General features: G+C 39.1%; 1 protein-coding gene across 6 annotated transcripts in view; it reads left to right on the top strand.

Annotated features, from left to right (window-relative positions):
- LOC132825082 (uncharacterized) overlaps positions 1–19,882 on the top strand; it is a 102,057-nt gene that overhangs the window by 73,487 nt on the left and 8,688 nt on the right. For 4 of the 6 annotated variants that reach the window (XM_060840088.1, XM_060840081.1, XM_060840104.1 and 1 more), the window contains 5 exons: positions 2,732–4,001; positions 6,942–7,039; positions 8,060–8,119; positions 11,830–11,925; positions 19,020–19,195. In XM_060840088.1, coding sequence (XP_060696071.1) covers positions 2,732–4,001; positions 6,942–7,039; positions 8,060–8,119; positions 11,830–11,925; positions 19,020–19,195 — 1,700 coding nt within the window. The remainder of the gene's footprint in view (positions 1–2,731; positions 4,002–6,941; positions 7,040–8,059; positions 8,120–11,829; positions 11,926–19,019; positions 19,196–19,882) is intronic. The other 2 variants (XM_060840082.1, XM_060840096.1) reach the window with 2 other exon arrangements.

The raw sequence follows: 19,882 nt of genomic DNA, 5'->3' as shown, positions 1-19,882 counted from the left end.
TGACATTCTACCACTTAGTCTATGCCGCTATTCTTCTTAACAATCTCCTAAACAGAGAAAGTCTCCCAAAAAAAAGCTTGGTTGAGGGTGGGGGGCACAATGGCTCATTGGTTAGCATTGCAATCTCACAGCTTTGGTTTCTTTCCACAGTCTGAAGATGTGCAAGCTCGGTGGGTTGGTAATGTTAAATTGCCCATAGTGCCCAGAGATGTGCAGACTAATTGGATTAATCATGGGAAATGGGTAGGGGATTGGGTCTGGGTGGTATGCTCTTTGGAGGGTTGGTATGGTCTCAATGGGGCCTACTTCCACACTGTAGGAATTCTATGATTCTAAATCTGAAACACAAAGGTACTTGGGAGTCCTAATTCAGGATTCTTTTAAGGATAACAAGGCAAATGCAGTGTTCAGATTCATTTTGAGAGGACGAGAATAGAAGAGCAGAAAAGTACTGCTGAAGCTGTACAAGACTGGTTAGACCACCTTTGGAATATTGTGAGCAGTTTTGGTCCCCATATCTAAGCAAGGATGTGCTGGTGTTGGAGGGGGTACAATAGGGGATGTTATATGAGGAATGGTTGAGGATACTGAATCTGAATTTGATGGAGTTTAAGATGATGAGGGCAGATCTGATTGAAAATTATAGAATGCTGAGTGACCTAGATAAAGTGGGCATGAATAAGATGTTTCCACTAGTAGGAGAGACTAGGATCTGAAGGTACAGCTTCATAGTAAAGGGGCGATTCTTTGAACTGAGATGAGGTATCTTTCAGCCAAAGGGTGGTGAATCTGGAATTCATTGTCGCAGGATTCTGTGGAGGCGTAGTCATTGAGTGTATTTGCGACAGAAATAGATAAGTTCTCAGTATGGGTATCAAGGGTAATGAGACAAGGAAATAGAATGGAGTTGAGAAACATATCAGCCATGATTGAATGGTGGAGCAGACCCGTTGGACTGAAAGGCCTGATTCTACTCCTATGTCTTATGGTTTAATACCTGATGGGTTTAATGCCCAGAGAAACCATTTGAACAGGCGAGCATGTTTGGTAATTTTGCAAAACATCGGCAGCTAAAAGGCACTGATCTTGTTTGCTGTCCTTATCAATGTTTTTCACTGTAAATTAAGTCAATTTGCTTGGAATTGCCAGTGATTTTAGTGCATTTTTAGTTTTAGGCTTTTGCAGATGTGGCCTGTTTGACACCATTTCCGTTTTAATTGATAATTTTCTCTTTGTACTGCAGAACTTCTGATTCAGGTCAGGTGGCCTTGAATTCAAGCTTGAAGGTAAAGGGAGGAAGTTATACAACGATATAAGGCCTAGCTAGGCCAGCTGAGCTGTGTACTGTTCTGAATATGGCATTTTAAAATTGCAGTGCTGGTGTTGGAAGAAATGCAGCACAAAGTTACTAAGATATTACCAGGACATTCTATTAATTTGAAGAGGAATTATACGAGATACAAAATTATTTACTGGTAGTATTTAGTAATTGTCAGTGGTGATTCGATGGTTTGTTGGAATTTGTTTGGATGGAGAGAAACCTGTTCTATTGGAGGCTGAGTATAGGATGAGACATAATCTTTAAAATCTGAGGCAGGCCATTCATGAGAGAAATTGAAAGTCACTTATTCATATAAAGGCTGCTAGAAATTCTAAACTAAAAATACAATTCAAACTCAACACTGACTTTGAATCTGCGATTGACTTTTGCTTCATAAGGATATAAAAGTATATAATGCCAAAGTTGGTTGGTTGGATTAACATATAGATCAGCTGTGGTCTGTGAATGGTGGATCAGGCTGATTTCCTTATTCCAGAGACTCTGGTGAATAATCTTGGTGTGGCGTCGTTGTGTAATGCTGCAGGACTGCAGCAATTGCCTAAGGTGCTGTCTTTCAGATGAGATTCTATCTACTTGTTCAGGTGAATGTAGAAGATCCATGACACTATTTGGCAAGAAAAGGAACCTAGTGTTTTGGGGCAATATTTTTCTGCAGCTGTCACTCAAATAAATTATCTGGTCATTATGTTATTGCTGTCTGTGGGAACTGAAGTGAATAAATTGTATACTGATTTGATTTGATTTGATTTATTACTGTCAAGTGTAGCGAGATACAGATGTCATTCCCCCCCCCCTCCCGTATTCATGGGTGATACATTCGAAGACCAACCGTGGATGCCCGAAACCACAGATAGTAGCGAACACTATCATTTAAATGGGATATTTACCTCCCTGGCAGCCCCCAGCCCTTATTTCTGGAATGTTCCATGTAAAATTTTCAGGCCGTAGTAAACAGCGGGAACCAAACACGGGAGTTCTACTGTACAATGAAAAGCTTGTAAAAAAAACAAATGCAGAAATCTAGTGTTACAGCTGCAGAAGAGATGCAGAGAAAGATCAACTTTAAAAATGAGCGGTCAGTTCTAAAGTCTGATAACAATGGGGAATGAGCTGTTCTTGAATCTATTAGTATGGGCTTTCAAACTTTCCTATCTTCTGCCTGATGGAAGAGGATGAAAGAAAATATAACCAGGGGAGGAAGGGTCTTTGATTTTGTTAGTTTCCCAAGACAATGGGAAGTACAGATGGAGTCAATGGATGGAAGAATGTGTTACAATATTTACTGTGTTACTATATTACAATAGTGACTGCATCTCAAAAAACAAAAGGCACTGTTTTAAAAGAAAACATATTTTCAACTTCTCTTTGAATGTTGTCTTTCTGTTTCAGTGAGAAAGAAAGAAATATCAGCAAAGGAAACTCTGCCAAAGAAACCTGACTACTATAAGAAACGTTTTTCTTGCCATGGGTTTGAAGAGGATCTTCTACAAGATAATCCTGTGGATGTATGTACCAGGAGCCAGAGGATTGTCAGACCACCACCAAAGTGGTGGATAGTACAGCATGCTGAAAACCATCCACAAAACATATTGAAGGCAGACTATTTGACAGATTTAGATGGCAGTTTACAAGATCAGATGGTAAAACCTTTAACATCACAAATGAAGAAGAAGAAAAAGAAGATGGGTTTGAAATTAAAAAGTTCACGTGCACAAACAAAGAAGAATATCATACACAATTCAGAGGTGCAAAATGTCAATGAAGATGTTTCTGAATGTGATGTTTCTCCAGCCAGTTCACCACATCGCCGTTCAAAGCACACAGCTCAAACACGAGCAGCTAATAAATGTGGCAACAGTTCAGTTAGGTCACCAAATCACTGGTCAAAATGCACAGGGCAGCAGGAAATATCTAATAATTCAAGTGGGCCGTCATATCACCAGTCAAAACTCTCAGGTTACCAACGCATAGCCAGTCAGCAGGACAATGGTTCTGATAAAGTCCCAATTAAGAAGCAAAGTAGAAAACATAAGTATTCTTCTGTGCAATCTGTACCAAAAAAACGATTGTTTTCTGAGGTTGAAGAAGATAAAAAGGGAAAACCCTTCGACATGCATCTGCTGAACAAACGAAAATCTACATGGAAATCAAAAATTCATGATTTTGATGTGCAGAACGAAAAGGAAATCGAAGAGGGGGAGGAGAACTGTAGTCCACTTCGAAAACCAGACTATGTTTGTACAACTTCAAGGAAAACTAAGAACAGTACTCCGGTATCATCAAAGCCATCATCACAGAAATCCTCTCAAGAATCTGTAGCACCCTTTACTGAAGCTTATACTGACAAAAAGATTCCACAAAGACACCTTGACAATTGCAAGTCTCCAGGTAACCAAAGTCAGGTTCTAACAAGCGCAAGAAGGTCTGTCACCAAGCCTGTTGATGAATTTGCAACCAGGCCCCAGGTATCTGCTGGTACTCCACACCAGGCTGTAATGAATTCCAGAAAGTATAGCACAACTAAGTGCCAAGATAAAACTGCTTCCCCGCAGCATTCCGAACAACCAACAGATATGAGTGAGGAAGATGACAGACCAGAACCTTGTACTTCTGTGCAAAACAAAAGAACTGTAAGGCAAAGATTTCCTCACAATAATTTGTAAGTAGGCAAACATGTTCAGTACTTGAATGTTATAATGAATGTGCTTTAATTGTAGCTTTCAATTATTCCGCCTGAAGGTATTATCTATCATTTTGCTCAGAATTTAAAAAAAACTATTTTGAGAGTTGGTGAATATTAATCTTCAGTGCTTCAATATATGTCGCCAGTTTGTTAGGAAAATTATGGCAATTTATAATGCAGTTTCTCCCCACCAACTTGCTAGTATTGATCCATTTATATTCAAAGCACCTAATAAATTTTAAATGTAAAATAATACAGATACCCAAGGTTACTCCACGAGACGAGGGAAGAGATTGCTGCGCCTTTGGCGATGATCTTTGCATTCTCACTGTCCACTGGAGTAGTGCCAGATGATTGGAGGGTGGCAATGTTATTCCCTTGTTCAAGAAAGGGAATAGGGATAATCCTGAGAATTACAGACTAGTCAGTCTTATGCCAGTGGTGGGCAAAGTATTGAAAGGAATTGAGAGACAGGATTTATGATGACTTGGAAAACCATGGTTTGATTAGAGATAGTTAGCATGGCTTTGTGTAGGTAGGTCATGCCTCACAAGCCTTATTGAATTCTTTGAGGATGTGACAAAACATGTTGGTGAAGGTGGAGCAGTGGATGTAGTGTGCAGTGGAAACTTGATTATCTGAATATTAGATTAACTGAAGGAGATCTCGAGGTCCTGACAGAAACATTACATCAAAGACGTGTTTCCAACACTGATCGCGTCTTTTGTTTACAGTGATAAAAAGTGTACTCAATGCTGCCAAGAACAGTCTTGGACTAATGGGAGCTCAGGGGGGCTGTGTTGGACGGGATTGCCAGGGGGTGGTGGTTTTGGTTGGGTGGGGTTGGGCAGATGAGGGTGTTGGGTCGGGGTTGGATGGGGTTTGGGTGGGTACGGACGGGTGACGGGGTTGGGAGGGGTGGGCATGGGGCGGGGCATCGCGTGCAGTGTGCTGCTGCCTAGTCTGAGCAGGGAGTAGACTTTATAGAAAACTCTGAGCCGCTAGAGGAAAGGCAATTTGAATCAATTAATCGAATAATCAATTATCCGAGCGAAATAGTGCCTGCCCATCTCGTTCGTATAAGCGATATTCCTCTGTACTTGGATTATGGCAAGGTCTTTAAAAAGGTTCCCCATTGTAGGCTCATTCAGAAAGTAAGGAGGTATTGGATACAGGGAAATTTGGCTATCTAGATAGAGAATTGGCTGGTTTATAGGAGACAAGATGGTGGTAGATGGAAAATATTCAGCCTGGAGCTCAGTGATCAGTGGTGTTCTGCAGGGATTGGTTCTGAAATCTCTCCTCTTTGTGAGTTTTATAAATGGCTTGGACGAGAAAGTGGAAGGGTGGGTTAGTAACTTTGCCAATGACACGAAGGTTGGTGGAGTTGTGGATAGTGTGGAGGGCTGTTGTAGGTTGCAACGAGACATTGACAGGATGCAGAACTGGACTGATAAGTAGCAGATGGAGTTCACCATGGAAATGTGTGAAGTGATTCACTTTGCCAAGTCGAATTTGAATGCAGAACACAGGGTTAAAGGCAGGATTCTTGGTAATATGGAGGAACAGAGGGATCTTGGGATCTATGTCCATAGATTCCTCAAAGTTGCCACTCAAGTTGATATGGTTGTTAAGGCATCTGGTGTGTTGGCTGCCATTAGCAGTGGCATTTGGTTGGACCACACATGGAATATTGTGTTCAGTTCTGGTTGCCTCATTGTATGAAAGATGTGGAAGCATCAGAGAGTGCAGAGGAGATTTGCAAGGATGCTGCCTGCACTGGAGGGTGTCTCTTAGGAAGAAAGGTTGAGGAAGATAGGGCTTTTCTAATTGCAGTGAAGAAGGATGGGAGGTGACTTGATAAATGTGTACAAGCTGTTGAGAGGCGACTTCCCATGGTGAAGAAGTCTATCAGGAGGCGGCATAATTATAAGGTAATAGGAAGAATGTTAAGTGGAGATGTCAGAAGTAGGTTCTTTCCACAGACCGTGATCAGTATGTGGAATGCACCGCCAGCAATGGTAGTAAAGTCAGATACATTAGGGACATTTAAGCATCTCTTGGGTCGACACATGGAAGATAGTACAACGAAGGGTGATCTTAGAGTAGGATAAAAAGTCGGCACACCATCAGGTCCGAAGGGCCTGTACTGTGCTGTACTGTTCTATGTTCTGTCATGAATGCTCTTACATGCTTTCTGATGGAAGAAATGACTTTTTTTCGCCTGTCTTGTTTTGCACACTTTTTTCAGGATTATATTAGCAGTTTTAAACATGAGATAGCTGTGGACGGCACGGTGGCACAGTGGTTAGCACTGCTGCCTCACAGCGCCTGAGACCCAGGTTCAATTCCCGACTCAGGCGACTGACTGTGTGGAGTTTGCATGTTCTCTCCGTGACTGCGTGGGTTTCCTCTGGGTGCTCCGGTTTCCTCCCACAGTCCAAAGATGTGCGGGTCAGGTGAATTGGCCAAGCTAAATTGCCCGTAGTGTTAGGTAAGGGGTAAATATAGGGGTATGGGTGGGTTGCGCTTCAGCGGGTTGGTGTGGACTTGTTGGGCCGAGGGGTCTGTTTCCACACTGTAAGTAATCTAATCTAATCTAATCTAATCTAAAGCTGTACTGTTTTAATAAAAATACAAATAGTACTGCAAAAATTTTGGAGATCTTGTGCTAATTACATTTATGTTGTTTTTGTATATTACTTATGTTTATGGGAAATTGGTGATGACTGTGCATTGTTAGATGGTGTTTCAGAAAAGAATTCTTACATGTAGGCTGATTTGAGTTTTAACACTGGTAAACAGGTGAAGTTAAAACTATATATGCATTATTTAATGTTCTACCAGAAAGACAATTTGCTTATTTTCAGTTAAGTATTTGAGAATAACAAGTTGAAGGATTCTTTTTATTTTTAGGCCTGTTTTTAATAAGAGTGGGCCAGGGTCATGTGCGAATTATGAAGAGGAGTCATTTGATCCAGGTGAAGAAGATTTTGAACATGGAGAAATAATGGGTAGGAGTAAAAATATTCTGTGAAAAATATATGTTGGTTTAAATGTTAGAAGTAGCACAAAGAATGTGAACATTCTTTCAAAGTAATTTAAGTCATTATGTTACATTTATGTTTAAATGAGCATTAGCTCCTCTTGCCTGCTGCGGACTTGTCGAAAAGCTGATTATTTATGTATTGGTAGATTATTTCAATATTTATTGGTTGTTGAATAAAGAGGGAAAAGTATGATATAGTTCAACCTGAATTTGACCTCATCTGATTTTCACTCGAGTTATTTCTCCAACAAGAATTGTGTCCAGATTATTTTTCCTCATTATTTGGAGAAGTAGGGGTTGTTGTAATGATCTCTACTACTATCTTGACTCATATCTAAATCTAAACACTGTCTGTAGAACTTGCTTTTATTTGGCGCTTTTAACTTAGTGCCAAAATTTCCTTTTTCCTTTTGTCACTACCAGGTTTCTTGGCTAATATTTTGTTGCATCTTTATGTTGTCCTCTATTGCTTATGTCAGCTAGGTGTGGTTCTGTTGGTCAGTGTCTGTTTCCAGCTCACAAGTTGAATCAAACTGATTTTTCCCAGTGATGGAAGTAATGGTTATAGTCTTCAAAATCTTAAGTAACTTTCAAAAGTGTGATCTGCACAAGGAGGTCTGTAGTAGTTGCTTGAGAAATATTTTGGATTCCTTCTCTAAACTTGTGTCCATGGCGGACTGCAAGTGTACTTGAAGCCAAAAGATCCAATTTGCGTATCAAAATAAAATGCATTCACTGGGTGTAATCAGAGTACTACCACCATGATCCAAACAACTTAGGTTGTTTGAATAGCAGAAAGGTAGGAATAAATCTCTTCAGTTACTTACTTGTGGCCTCTAGTTCTGAATGAAACTCTCAATAGAGGATTTGGTTAACCCTGTTGAGTAGCATCCAATTGATATCAGAAGTGAATTGGTTTCAAAGGGAGAAAGATTGCAGGGACATTTCTCTGTAAGCTCTTCATTCATCCTTTTCTTTCTTTTAGACTTTGGTGATGCCAGTGATGATGACAGTTATACAAAAGAGAGCACCACTGAGGAAAATGGTCAGTTTATCATCGGTTTAAAGCCTGTATTCTTTTGTAAAGCAGATATGCATTGAGTCACTGGTGTTAGTATAATTATTTTGGCTTAATTGTAAGCATTCTTGTCTCTTAATTAGAAGGCTGTTGGTTCATCCCCTCTCTAGGTCTTAACTGATCTCTGACATACTTGCACGTCCTAAAGTACCTCTATGTAACACAATTCACTCAATCTCTACATTAAAATTAACAGTGCAAATGGTAATTGAGGCTAAATCGGAAATAGTTGAAAGTTTGAACTGCCCTCTTGTCAAAGTGTTTCCAAACTGCATTACTGAAAGGCTATGTTCCTTAGTCTTAAACTCACTAGCCAGTATTTCTCTACACTGACATTCCTCTTAATGTGTTAAAAACTTAAATCAAATCCCTGCTCAATTATCTAAATGCCAACTATTTAGTGTGTAAAATATCTCCCTGATATTGTAAATTTGCACTCCAGGTATCATTCAAGTAAATTTATTTACTTCATAGCAAATACAGCAAACTTGGTTTTATCTGGCACTCTTAATAAATCATGATCAAATACCATGGTCTACTGTGATGTCTGAGTCTTTATGTTGTAAATAAAGTACAGGTAGACAATCCTTTATCGAAACCCTCGAGACCAGCTTCTTTTGGATTTCGGAATTTTTCAGATAAAGGATTAAATGACATTTTTATAGTAAAATTTAAAAGAAAATTCCTGAACAGCAGACCCACCTGTGATTACTATGAGCACTGAGACAGAATTGGCACCTGCCAGTGCTGGGCCACGCCGCTACGTCACAACTGAGTTACGTGAGTTGAGTGGGTGTGGAGTTGCATTAACTGCATGTCAAGCAAACTTGTTAATGAGAAAAGAACTTGAGGAAAAAATTTTGGAGCTCTTCGGATTTCTGGTAAAGGATTGTCTACCTGTCTAACGGTATGTGTGCAGCCCTTGTGTTATGTTTCTGTTACTTAGTATGTTTTTACATTGACTTTTTTGAGCGATGTTAAAAAAAAATCTATGTAATGTGTCGAAGCTTCAATTGGTCAAGGTTTACTGCGGTTATGCGTACCTTTTGATGACCTGGAAAATTTGATCAGCTGGCATACTTCTGATCCCATAGGTGCCAGTTAATAAAAGTTTTGCTGACCATCTGTCCTCGTATTGTGGTACATAAAATACTCTCTCACGTGTTGAAGTCATGTCTTTCTGTTGCAATATTGTTGCTTCTACCCTTTATATTCTAATCCTCTAAATATAAATAGTACAATCCAATTGACATATTGATTATTTACTGCACATGTCCATGAAATTTTGGTATTCAATGCACCTGGGCACCAGGTTTCTTTGAGCCTCCAGTGTTTATGGCTTTTCTTCATTCATGATGTACAGGAGGCCCTATTTATGAAAATTTTAAAGACCAGATATACAAACATTTCATGTGCCTACTAATCACTATTTTATGCTGTCTGACATTATGTTCTTGCTTGCATACAAGTCAACTTGCAGATGGACTCCAAGACAGAACCTGTTTGTAACCTCGGCTGCCTCGACCTTGAACCACCTGTCTCGGATTTTATTTTGGATTAATGGTGCTGGAAGAGCACCGCGGTTCAGGCAGCATCCGAGGAGCAGCAAAATCAACGTTTCGGGCAAAAGCCCTTTATTAGGAATCAGCAAAAGCCCTTCATCAGATTATTCCTGATGAAGGGCTTTTGCCCGAAACGTCGATTTTGCTTCTCCTCGCTTGCTGCCTGAACTGCTGTGCTCTTTCAGCACCACTAATCCAAAATCTGGTTTCCAGCATCTGCAGTCATTGTTTTTACCTTGTCTCAGATTTTAGTTCTATCAATGTCGCTTGTATTTCCTGTTTACAAATATTAATTACTTTACATATGTACATTTTGCCTTATATGGTGGAGACAAATACAAGATACTTAGTTAACAATTTTGCAGTTTTCCTTATTCCTCATGATATATTTTTGTCTTGGCATGTTTTATTTCTCCTATTTTTACTCATCAGTTCTGAGGAAGGGTGACTCGACCTGAAATGTTAACACTGATTTCTCTCAACAGTTGCTGCCAGACCTGCTGAGCTTTTCTAGCAATTTCTATTTTTGTCTTTTACTTTGTTAACGGTCTCTAAATTTTGTTTTTAATTTCTTTCTCATTTATTTTGATATTCTGTTCTTTTCCTCTTTAACAATTCTTTACTGATTACTAAAACCCCCACAATCGTCTGCTACCTTTGTTATAACTGTGTACACTTTTAAAGTTCAAACCTCTTTATTTACAGATGATTTTATTGTTATTTTAAATTAATTATGTTGTTTTTCTTGAGCAATAATGCCAGTTGATGACAGATATTCATACCCGAGTATTAAAACGTCTTACCAGTGATGTGCTACATAAAAGTTGTCAGTTTAGCTATTAGACCTTACATATTTTTTCAGAGGAGCTAGCTCAATCTGAAGAAGCATGTGATTGAATAAAATCAGACCTCTTCATATAAAAATGAACACAATTTGTTTCAGTAATCTACAAAAGCCAAGGAATTCATTTGTTTCTTTTTAAACATGGCAATTTAACATCTGGATCAGCCTCAAACTATTTGCTAAAGCAAAGGCATAAGCAAGGAACAGTTGCAGAAAAACAGGTTTTATCCATTTAGAATATTAGTCCTGATCTGACTTTAGGATTTGTTTCCACTTGGGGTTTTAATGTCATGTCCTGTAATTTTAATCCCTACAAATAATCTTTAGATCTCAAATCTTACCTTCCCTCAAGTCAGCACAGAGACATTTTTATTGAATATAAGTTTTGTGTGCATGAGCAAGTGGATGCAGGTTGGGATCTAAGCTAACTTACCAAGTGGTAAGGCCTTGTTCTGAGTGAAGGTCTTCAATGTACAACCTTTGATTTTGAGGGGAGGAAATTCATTTTCAAAAAAACCATCTTGACAAAATTGAATTGAAACAAGACTGGGTAGGTTTTATGTGTTTTATAGAGTTGGAGGATATATGTTATGTTGAACGGAGAGTGCAATGCTTATATTTTTTCTGTATAGTGCAAGAGGTCTAATATTAATATTCAGCCATGATTACCATATTGAACACTTTTTCATTTTAATTTCCTCAGTTTGTTTGCATGCCTGATTTGTACTTTTTTCCCCTCTTATCTCGGGTGTGTGCAGACCTTGCACTGTTATAGCCAAATTTTTGCTGACAACTCAATTCTTTTGGAATTTGTTTTGAATTTTCGAAGTCATTAAATTGTGCATAATTTAGAATATAGAAACCGGTGTTGATTTAAGACATTTTATGTTGATCTTTATCCTTCAAATAGCAATAATCCATTCCTCCTCCTGACTCTGTAATTGACAAAACTCTATTTTTCATTAGAATATACAGATCAGATATTGGCTAACTTGATTGAATCTCCTGAATGAGTATTCTTTTAGTATTTGCTTTTTGACAAGTATTCAAAGGAGAAAAAACCAGCACCATAAAATGGCCACAGGGATCATAATTCTCTTAATTTAGAGAATAATGCCACAATTTTAGTGGTGGATTTATCCTGGCATTTAATCAATATAAGTTAACTGTTTGAATTCTGTATCAAACTTATTAAAAGTGTGTTATGATGATGATTAAAGTAAGTTAAACTACTTTCTGGTAATTTCAGTTTGTTTTTATTATTTGAACAGATAACCGTGAGAAGAGGCCATTTGAAAGAGCAGTGCAAGAAAGTTTGAAACCTACCTGTGTTTGGAATGTTAAAGAAAGCAGTGAAGTATTTGTAGGTTTGTGTCCTTGCCATTGCACAAACATGAACAGCACATAATTGAAATAATAGGTGATCACTGGGCTCAAGGGTTTTCTGTTCTTCATTTGTCCATAAATACATTGGATTTGTTCTAGATCAGCAACTCAAATTTCTTCAAGATTAAATTCATACAAGTCTAATTTAACCAAAAGTAATCTGGATTAAAATTAGAGGACAAAGGAAGCCATTTGACCTGGTGTCATGAATTATTCCATACCAGAGCACTTCAAAAAAAAAATTTGTTCTAACTCTTCCTCGTGTTTTTTTTTTGTCAATATATTACCTTTTAAGTGTTATGATTGACTCTGCTTTATTAACTGGTTGCAGTCATGCAGTCGATCTTAATGTGCTTTTCACAGACCTATTTCTAGATTATATTTCCAATTTTTCTTTCCAGCTATACTCCATACATTTGGAAAAATAACTCAATTAAATTACATTTGTCATTTTCCTATTTTGAGTATCTTGCCTTTGTTGTCACTGATACTGGGATGTATGTGCAGCCAGTCAATGTCACTGTGAAGCAGAATGGGAGTATACAGCAAATCAGCATTGCTGAAGCAGAATAAGAGAGCAGACCAATATGAGAAATTTAGGATGGCTTAATTACAAACGTGCTGGGATGTGTATCCAGACAAATTGTATCACCAGGGCTAGATCTTTAAACTAATTATTGGGAATGAGGGTTCAATTGAAAGCAAGTTTTTAAAAAAAAACTGCAGAGATGCAGGGCAAATGATAACCAAGGAGTCTCACAAAGGGATAGTAAAGTGCACCAATAATTTGAACCAGAATAAGTGACAATGATAAAAAGTCATAGCTTCAGGATCTTTAACTGCACACACACACAGCATTTGTAAAAAGATGGATGAATGGACTGTACAAATAGAAATAAAGATGGACAGAAATAGGAGAAACTCAACAGTTCGAGCAGTATTTGTGGAAGAAAACAAGACTTAACATGTTTGACTCCTCAGTGATCTATTTTCAGAACTGTTCGAAAGAATGGTCACTGACCTTGAAATGTTAACTCTATTTTCTCTGCACAAATGCTGCCAGTCCTGCTGAGTTTCTCCAGCAACTTCTGCTTTTGTTCGTTTCAGATCTCCAGCATCTGCAGTTCTTTGTTTTACAAACAGAAATAACAACATTTAATTTGGTTGTTACTGCAGACGCAAGGTTGAAGGGTGACCAGGACTAGGGATTCAATATTCAAGGAATCCAATATTTTGGGTAAAATAAGCAAAAAAAGAAAAAGGTGATGGAGTAGCATTGGTAATAAAGGAAGATATTGTGCAGTGATGAGCAATGATATAAGTACAATAGGTTGTGACCTGGAAATAACTCATAGCAAGGGAAAGAAGTCAAGATGGGAGTCAGCTATAGGTCCCCAAAATGTTATCTCACTGTTGGACCAAGTATAAATCAGGAAGTAATAAGGCACGTAATAGGGCCACAGCAAATGTTTTGGGTGATTCAAGTCTGTGTATTTTGACTAGACAACTCAGGTGAGCATCGGTTATGTGGAAGGTAGATTTGTAAAGTACATCAGGGAGTGTTTGTTAGATCATAACATCGCACAACTTACCCAGCAACAGGCTATTTTAAATCTAGTAACATGCAATGAGATCGGGATTAGGATGAGATTTTATAGGTAGAGATCCTCTGAGAGAATTGATGGCCACTTGAAGAATGAATTTGAAGTTTACCTTTAGGTAGAGAAACTTGGGTCTCAAGTTAGCATCAACAACTTTAATAAAGGCAATTGCTAGGGTACAAAGAATTGTCTATAGTGGGCTGGGAAAGTAGACTAAAGAGGAGGCCTGTATATGAACAGGAGCACACATTGAAGCAGATGTTTCAAAACTTTTAGTAAAACATTGTTCTTGTCAGAAAGAAGCATGAATCATCTGTGGTTAATGGAAGTGGTCAAGGAGTGCTTCCAATCAAAAACAAAAGCATACAACGTGGTGGAAAAATAGTGGTAGGCCAGAGGATAGGGAATTTTCTCTTTAGGAACCATAAGCTGTTGACTTTAAAAAAAAAATAGTAAAAGTGGCTTATAAAAACAATTTTGATGGAAATACAAACAAACCATCAAGTTTCTATGGGGATGTAGAAAGGGAATGACAAAAGCAAGTGTGGAACTTTGAAAGGATATCATTGGGGAATTGATCATAACAAACAGGGAACAGGGATAATTTAAGTCAGTACTTGTATATTGTTCTTCACTGCGGAGGACACTAAATAGTGCAGAGATAACAAATAAGAAAGGTGTTAATAGGAGGGTATGTCTTCTAACAATGTCTCACAAGGGACGAGGTATTTGACAAACTGAAAGCAGAAAGGTTGTCCGGACCTGATGGTCTATACTCAATGTTTTAAAGGGAGTGATTACAGAGATAATTAGGGATGTGAATAAATGCTGGCCAGCCAGCCATGTCCACGTCACACAAGTGAGTTGAAAATAAAAATAGTCGAAATATTAGAACTCTCAGGATAGCAGTAACAGGTTAGGTCAGAGTCAGCATGGATTTATGAAGGGGAAATCATGCTCGACTAATCTATTGGAATTTTTTGAGGATGTAACTTTGAAGATGGAGAAGGGAGATCCAGTGGATGTAGTGTACCTGGACTTTAAGAAAGCCTTTGATAAAGTCCCACATAGGAGGTTAGTGAGCAAAATTAGGGTGCAAGGTATTGGGGGCAAAGTACTGACTTGGATTGAAAATTGGTTGGCTTACAGGAAACAAAGAGTAGTGATAAACGGCTCCCTTTCAGAATGGCAGGCGGTGACCGGTGGGGTACCGCAGGGATCAGTGCTGGGACCGCAGCTTTTTACGATATATATTAATGATATAGAAGATGGTATTAATAGTAACATTAGCAAATTTGCTGATGATACAAAGCTGGGTGGCAGGGTGAAATGTGAGGAGGATGTTAGGAGATTACAGGGTGACCTGCACAGGTTAGGTGAGTGGACAGATGCATATTAGATGCAGTTTAATGTGAATAAATGTATGGTTATCCACTTTGGTGGCAAGAACAGGAAGGCAGATTACTACCTAAATGGAGTCAAGTTAGGTAAAGGGGCAGTACAAAGAGGTCTGGGTGTTTTTGTACACCAGTCAATGAAGGCAAGCATGCAGGTACAGCAGGAGGTGAAGAAAGCTAATAGCATGCTGGCCTTCATAACAAGAGGGTTTGAGTATAGAAGCAAAGATGTTCGTCTGCAGCTGTACAGGGCCCTGGTGAGACCGCATCTGGAATATTGTGTGCAGTTCTGGTCTCCAACTTTAAGGAAAGACATTCTGGCTATTGAGGGAGTGCAGCTTTGGTTCACGAGGTCAATTCCTGGAATGGCGGGACTATCTTATGTTGAAAGATTGGAGCGACTGGGCTTGTATACCCTTGAGTTTAGAAGACTGAGAGGGGATCTGATTGAGACGTCTAAGATTATTAAAGGATTGGACACTTTGGAAGCAGGATGGGTGAGTCCCGAACCAGAGGACACAGCTTAAAAATACGGGGTAGGCCATTTAGGACAAAGATGAGGCGAAACTTCTTCACCCAGAGAGTGATGGGTGTGTAGAATGCTCTGCCCCAGAAGGCAGTGGACGCCCAGTCTCTGGATTTGTTTAAGAAAGAGTTGGATAGAGCTCTCAAGGATAATGGAATCAAGAGTTATGGAGATGAGGCAGGAACAGGATACTGATTGCGGATGATCAGCCATGATCATAATGAATGGTGGTGCAGAATCGAAGGGAAGAATGGCCTAGTCCTGTACCTATTGTCTATTCAGGAGGGTTCCAGCGGATTAGAAGACCATCGGTTTCAGGCCTTTTCAAAAGGGAGAAAGACCAAAAGGAAGAAGCTGTAGGCTTGTTTTCCTCCTCTCCTTTATTAAGGGAGAAATGGCTAGACATTTAGAAAAAGCATAACATAATCAAAAGAGAGTTGATGTGGCTTTGTGAAAGGGAAATTATGTTAACAAGTTTGCTAGAATTATTTGGGAATATAACGTGCAGAATTGATTAAAGAGAGCCTATAGATATAGTTTTTATTTTGATTTCCAAAAAGCATTTAATAAGGGGCTACATAAAAGGTCATTAAAACAAGCTAGGAACTCACTGTAATGGTGATAATTTATTGGAATGGATTGAAGTTTGGATAACACACACAAGACAGAGCCGGGATTAATGCTTACGTTTGGGTTGGAAAATATAACTAGTTGAGTGCCACGAGGAACAGGCCTCAATTTTTACTGTCTATATTAATGACTCGGAAAAGGGGCCAGACCATTTGCTGGTGATGCAAAAATAGCTGAGAGAGCATGTGGTGATGAAGATATGAGAAATTTCCAAGAGGGAATGGTTTCAATGGGCAGGCAAAATGTTGGCAAATGGGGTTTAATGTAGTAAAGTATGAGGCTTTGCACTTAAGTAGGCAGACAGAAAAGGCAGCCTATATTTAAACGAAGTAACTCTTAAAAAGTGCAGAACAGAATGATTTGGCTGTTCTTGTGCATGAACCACAAGAATATTTGCATGAGGGCGCTCTAGGTAATTAAAGTGAATTGAATTTTGGCCTTTATTGCCAAAGGTTTGGAGATGTTTTTACTTGTTTGTGAGTCTAGGGCATCGCTAGCTCCAACAGTATTTTTTAAAAATCCAGGTGCTATTTCGTTAGAGAGTGAGCATGGTGGTGGTTTAACCTGAGAGTCACCATGTCTCAGGCAAGGGGAGAGGTTGAGAAGAAGAGTCCTTTCATGGTAACCTCAGCCATGCTGTGGCATCAATTTGCATCACAAGCCAGCTACCCAGCTGACTGGCTTGTTCAGCCATGGCAGGATTCAATCCCAGGTCCTCAGACTGTGGCCTAAGTCTCTGGGTTAATATCAACTAGGAGGCAGTGAGGTCTGCAGATGCTGGAGGTCAGAGTTGAGACAGTGTTGCTGGAAAAGCACAGCAGGTCAGGCAGCATCTTGGGCCAGGGCCCGAGACGTCGATTATCCTGCTCCTCGGATGCTGCATAATCTGCTGTGCTTTTCTAGCAACACACTCTGCATTACTAGGCTAGTGATAATGCCACTAAGCATCTGGCCTAAGTTGCTCGCGAGAAGGTGGTGGTGAGCTGCTGTCTTGAACCACTGCAGCCCATTTCCTGAAGGTAAACCTGCAGTGCTGCTAGAGAGCCATTTCAGGATTTTGATCTAGCAATACTGAAGGATTGGCGAAACATTCCTTAGTCAGGTTGATAAGTGACTTGGAGAGGAACTCTCAGGTGATGATGTCCCTATGTATGTGCTGCTCTTATCCTTTTAATGGAGGTGTTTGTGGGTTTGGAAGGCACCATCTAAGGATCTTCGGTGAATTTCTGCACTGCATCTCGCAAATAACTCACATTTCTGCTACTGAGCATTTAATGGTGTGCAGGGAGTGGATAAGCTGCCAGTAAATGGGCTGCTTTGTTCTGCATGGTGTCAAGCTCCTTGTGTGGTGGAGCTACACTCATCCAGGCAAGTGGGAAAATGAGGAAATCTTGGTGCACCAGTACAAGCTGATAGTGATGAGGTTGTACTTGCAGTACTGTGTACAGTTTTGATACCTGTATCTAAGAAAAGATATATTGATTTAGGAGGCAGTTCAAAAGAGATTCTTCAATCTATTACCTGGGATGAAGGAATTGATTTATCAGACTGGCAAAACAGGTTGGGCCTTTATCATTTTGCAGGATGAATGTATTGAAACATGCATGATTCTTTGGGAGTGTGACTGGATAAATATTGAGAAGATTGTACACTCGTGGGAGAATCTCAAAATAGGTGACACCATTACAGAATTAGGGAATACAAGTTTAAAACCGAGATGCATGGGAATTTCTTCTTGCAGAGGGTAATGATTGTTGATTTTTTTTTACGCCAGAGAATTCTGCAGGCTAGATCACTGAAAACACTTAAAGAGGAATTAGATTTTCTTTTTGAAGTAACAGGAATTAAAGGTTATGAGGTGCTGGCATTAAAAAGAGTTGGTGCCTCGCACAGATCAGTCATGATCAAATTGAATGGTATGATGGGCTTGAGGGGCTAAAAGGCTGCTCATGATGCTTTTTCCTATGTTCTGATGTCATTGTTTGCTAAGCTTCCTTTTTCCTGTTTGTCAGCAAACCTTGATGTTTCCCACATAGCCAGTTCAAACCTATAAAGAATGAGTGAGATTTTGATCAAGCTCTCAGGGGGAATATCATTAACTGAAATTTGTCAACCTGAGAATAGCTATAAACTTACACTCTCATTGCCATTCTAGCAAATCCTCTTTTTTTTTGCCACATCACCTTTCCAATTATAGGCCTTCACCTTAGCGACAGATTTATTTTATATATGTTACAAAAACATCATGAAGCTCCAGTTATGCCATATTTTTCCTGGATTGGTTGTTGCTGTTACTAATTGTATCCTTCAATATTTTGTTTCTTTTGATTTCAACTAATATGTGCAGTTGGCTAGCTGATCTCTTTTCTGATTTTGAATATGTGCATCTCTCAACCAGTTGTTTGGAAGAATTCTTGTTCCCGGGAATTTTTATAGAATCTGACTTGAGCTACTTCCTTTACCAACCACTATTAAGCTTCCACAATGTTGACCCTCCCCCCTAAAGGCTTTCTAGTTAGGTCAACTATTTGAAATTTGCAGTCTTAAACATTACAGCAGTAATATACATTGCAAGATTAAAAGCTGACTTTTTAAGTAAGACACAATAAATGTGTATTTTTCAGATCTAAAAGAACACAATATAAATAACAGAATTTTAAGTATATATACACTTGTTTGGTCAATTAGATTTACTTTGGACGTTTTATTTGACTTTGGGCTTTTTTCAGTTATAGCATGGCTGAGAGAAACCATACACGAAGTGCAAGTATGAAGCAGGCAGTTAATATTTCAACTAATGAGTTGCTAATGCATTTGGGCAAAAGTAGTGGGTCAGTGTTTTTTGAACTTTCTGTTGATTATTTTTAATTCAGTTTACTTTGCAGTGTACATCTTTTTAATCCTTGATTTTTCACTTTCAGACTGTGTTAAGACTTCAGATATGTGTGATTTCTTCTATCCCTTAAAGACAGAATATGAAGATAATAAGTCCATTGCCATCTGCAAAAGCTTAAATTCACAGACATTTTCTTGCGGCAAACTGGTGTTGGGACCGTACAAAGAAAAGGGTTGTCAAATGGTTTATAAAGATACTATGGTAAGTATGTTTTCCCATATATTAGTCATAGAGATGTACAGCACAGAAACAGACTCTTCGGTCCAACCTGTCCACGCCGAACAGATATCCCAACCCAATCTAATCCCATTTGTCAGCGCTTGGCCCATATTGCTCTAAACCCTTACTATTCATATACCCACCCAGATGCCTTTTAAATGTAGCAATTGTACAAGCCTACTTCACTTCCTCTAGCAGCTCATTCCATACTCTCTAATAAATGAATTAGATGAATAATTAAATGAATAACTTGCCCCTTAGGTACCCAGCACTCACTTCCCTAGCTTCCCACAGAGTTTGAGGGTACACCTGCTCAGGTCCTGGGGATTTATCCAACTTTATACGTTTCGAGACATCCACTACTTTCTCCTCTGTATTATGGACATTGTTCAAGGTATCACCGTCTATTTCCCCACATTCTATACCTTCCATATACCTTTCCACAGTAAACACTAGTGCAAAATACTCATTTAGTATCTCCTCCATCTTCTGCAGCTCCACTCAAAGGCTGCCATACTGTGTGTTGTGGGGCCCTATTCGCTCTGTAGTTACCCTTTTGTCCTTAATGTATTTGTAAAAATCCTTTGGATTCTCCTTAACCCTATTTTGCAAAGCTGTCTCATCCCCTTTTTGCCCTCCTGATTCTCCCTCTTAAGTATACTCCTACTA

Source organism: Hemiscyllium ocellatum, chromosome 2 (genome assembly GCF_020745735.1).
Source record: "Hemiscyllium ocellatum isolate sHemOce1 chromosome 2, sHemOce1.pat.X.cur, whole genome shotgun sequence".
In the NCBI taxonomy this organism is placed as follows: Eukaryota; Metazoa; Chordata; class Chondrichthyes; order Orectolobiformes; family Hemiscylliidae; genus Hemiscyllium; species Hemiscyllium ocellatum.
The sequence above is the reverse complement of the archived record's forward strand: the minus strand, read 5'-3'. Positions and strand labels throughout refer to the sequence as shown.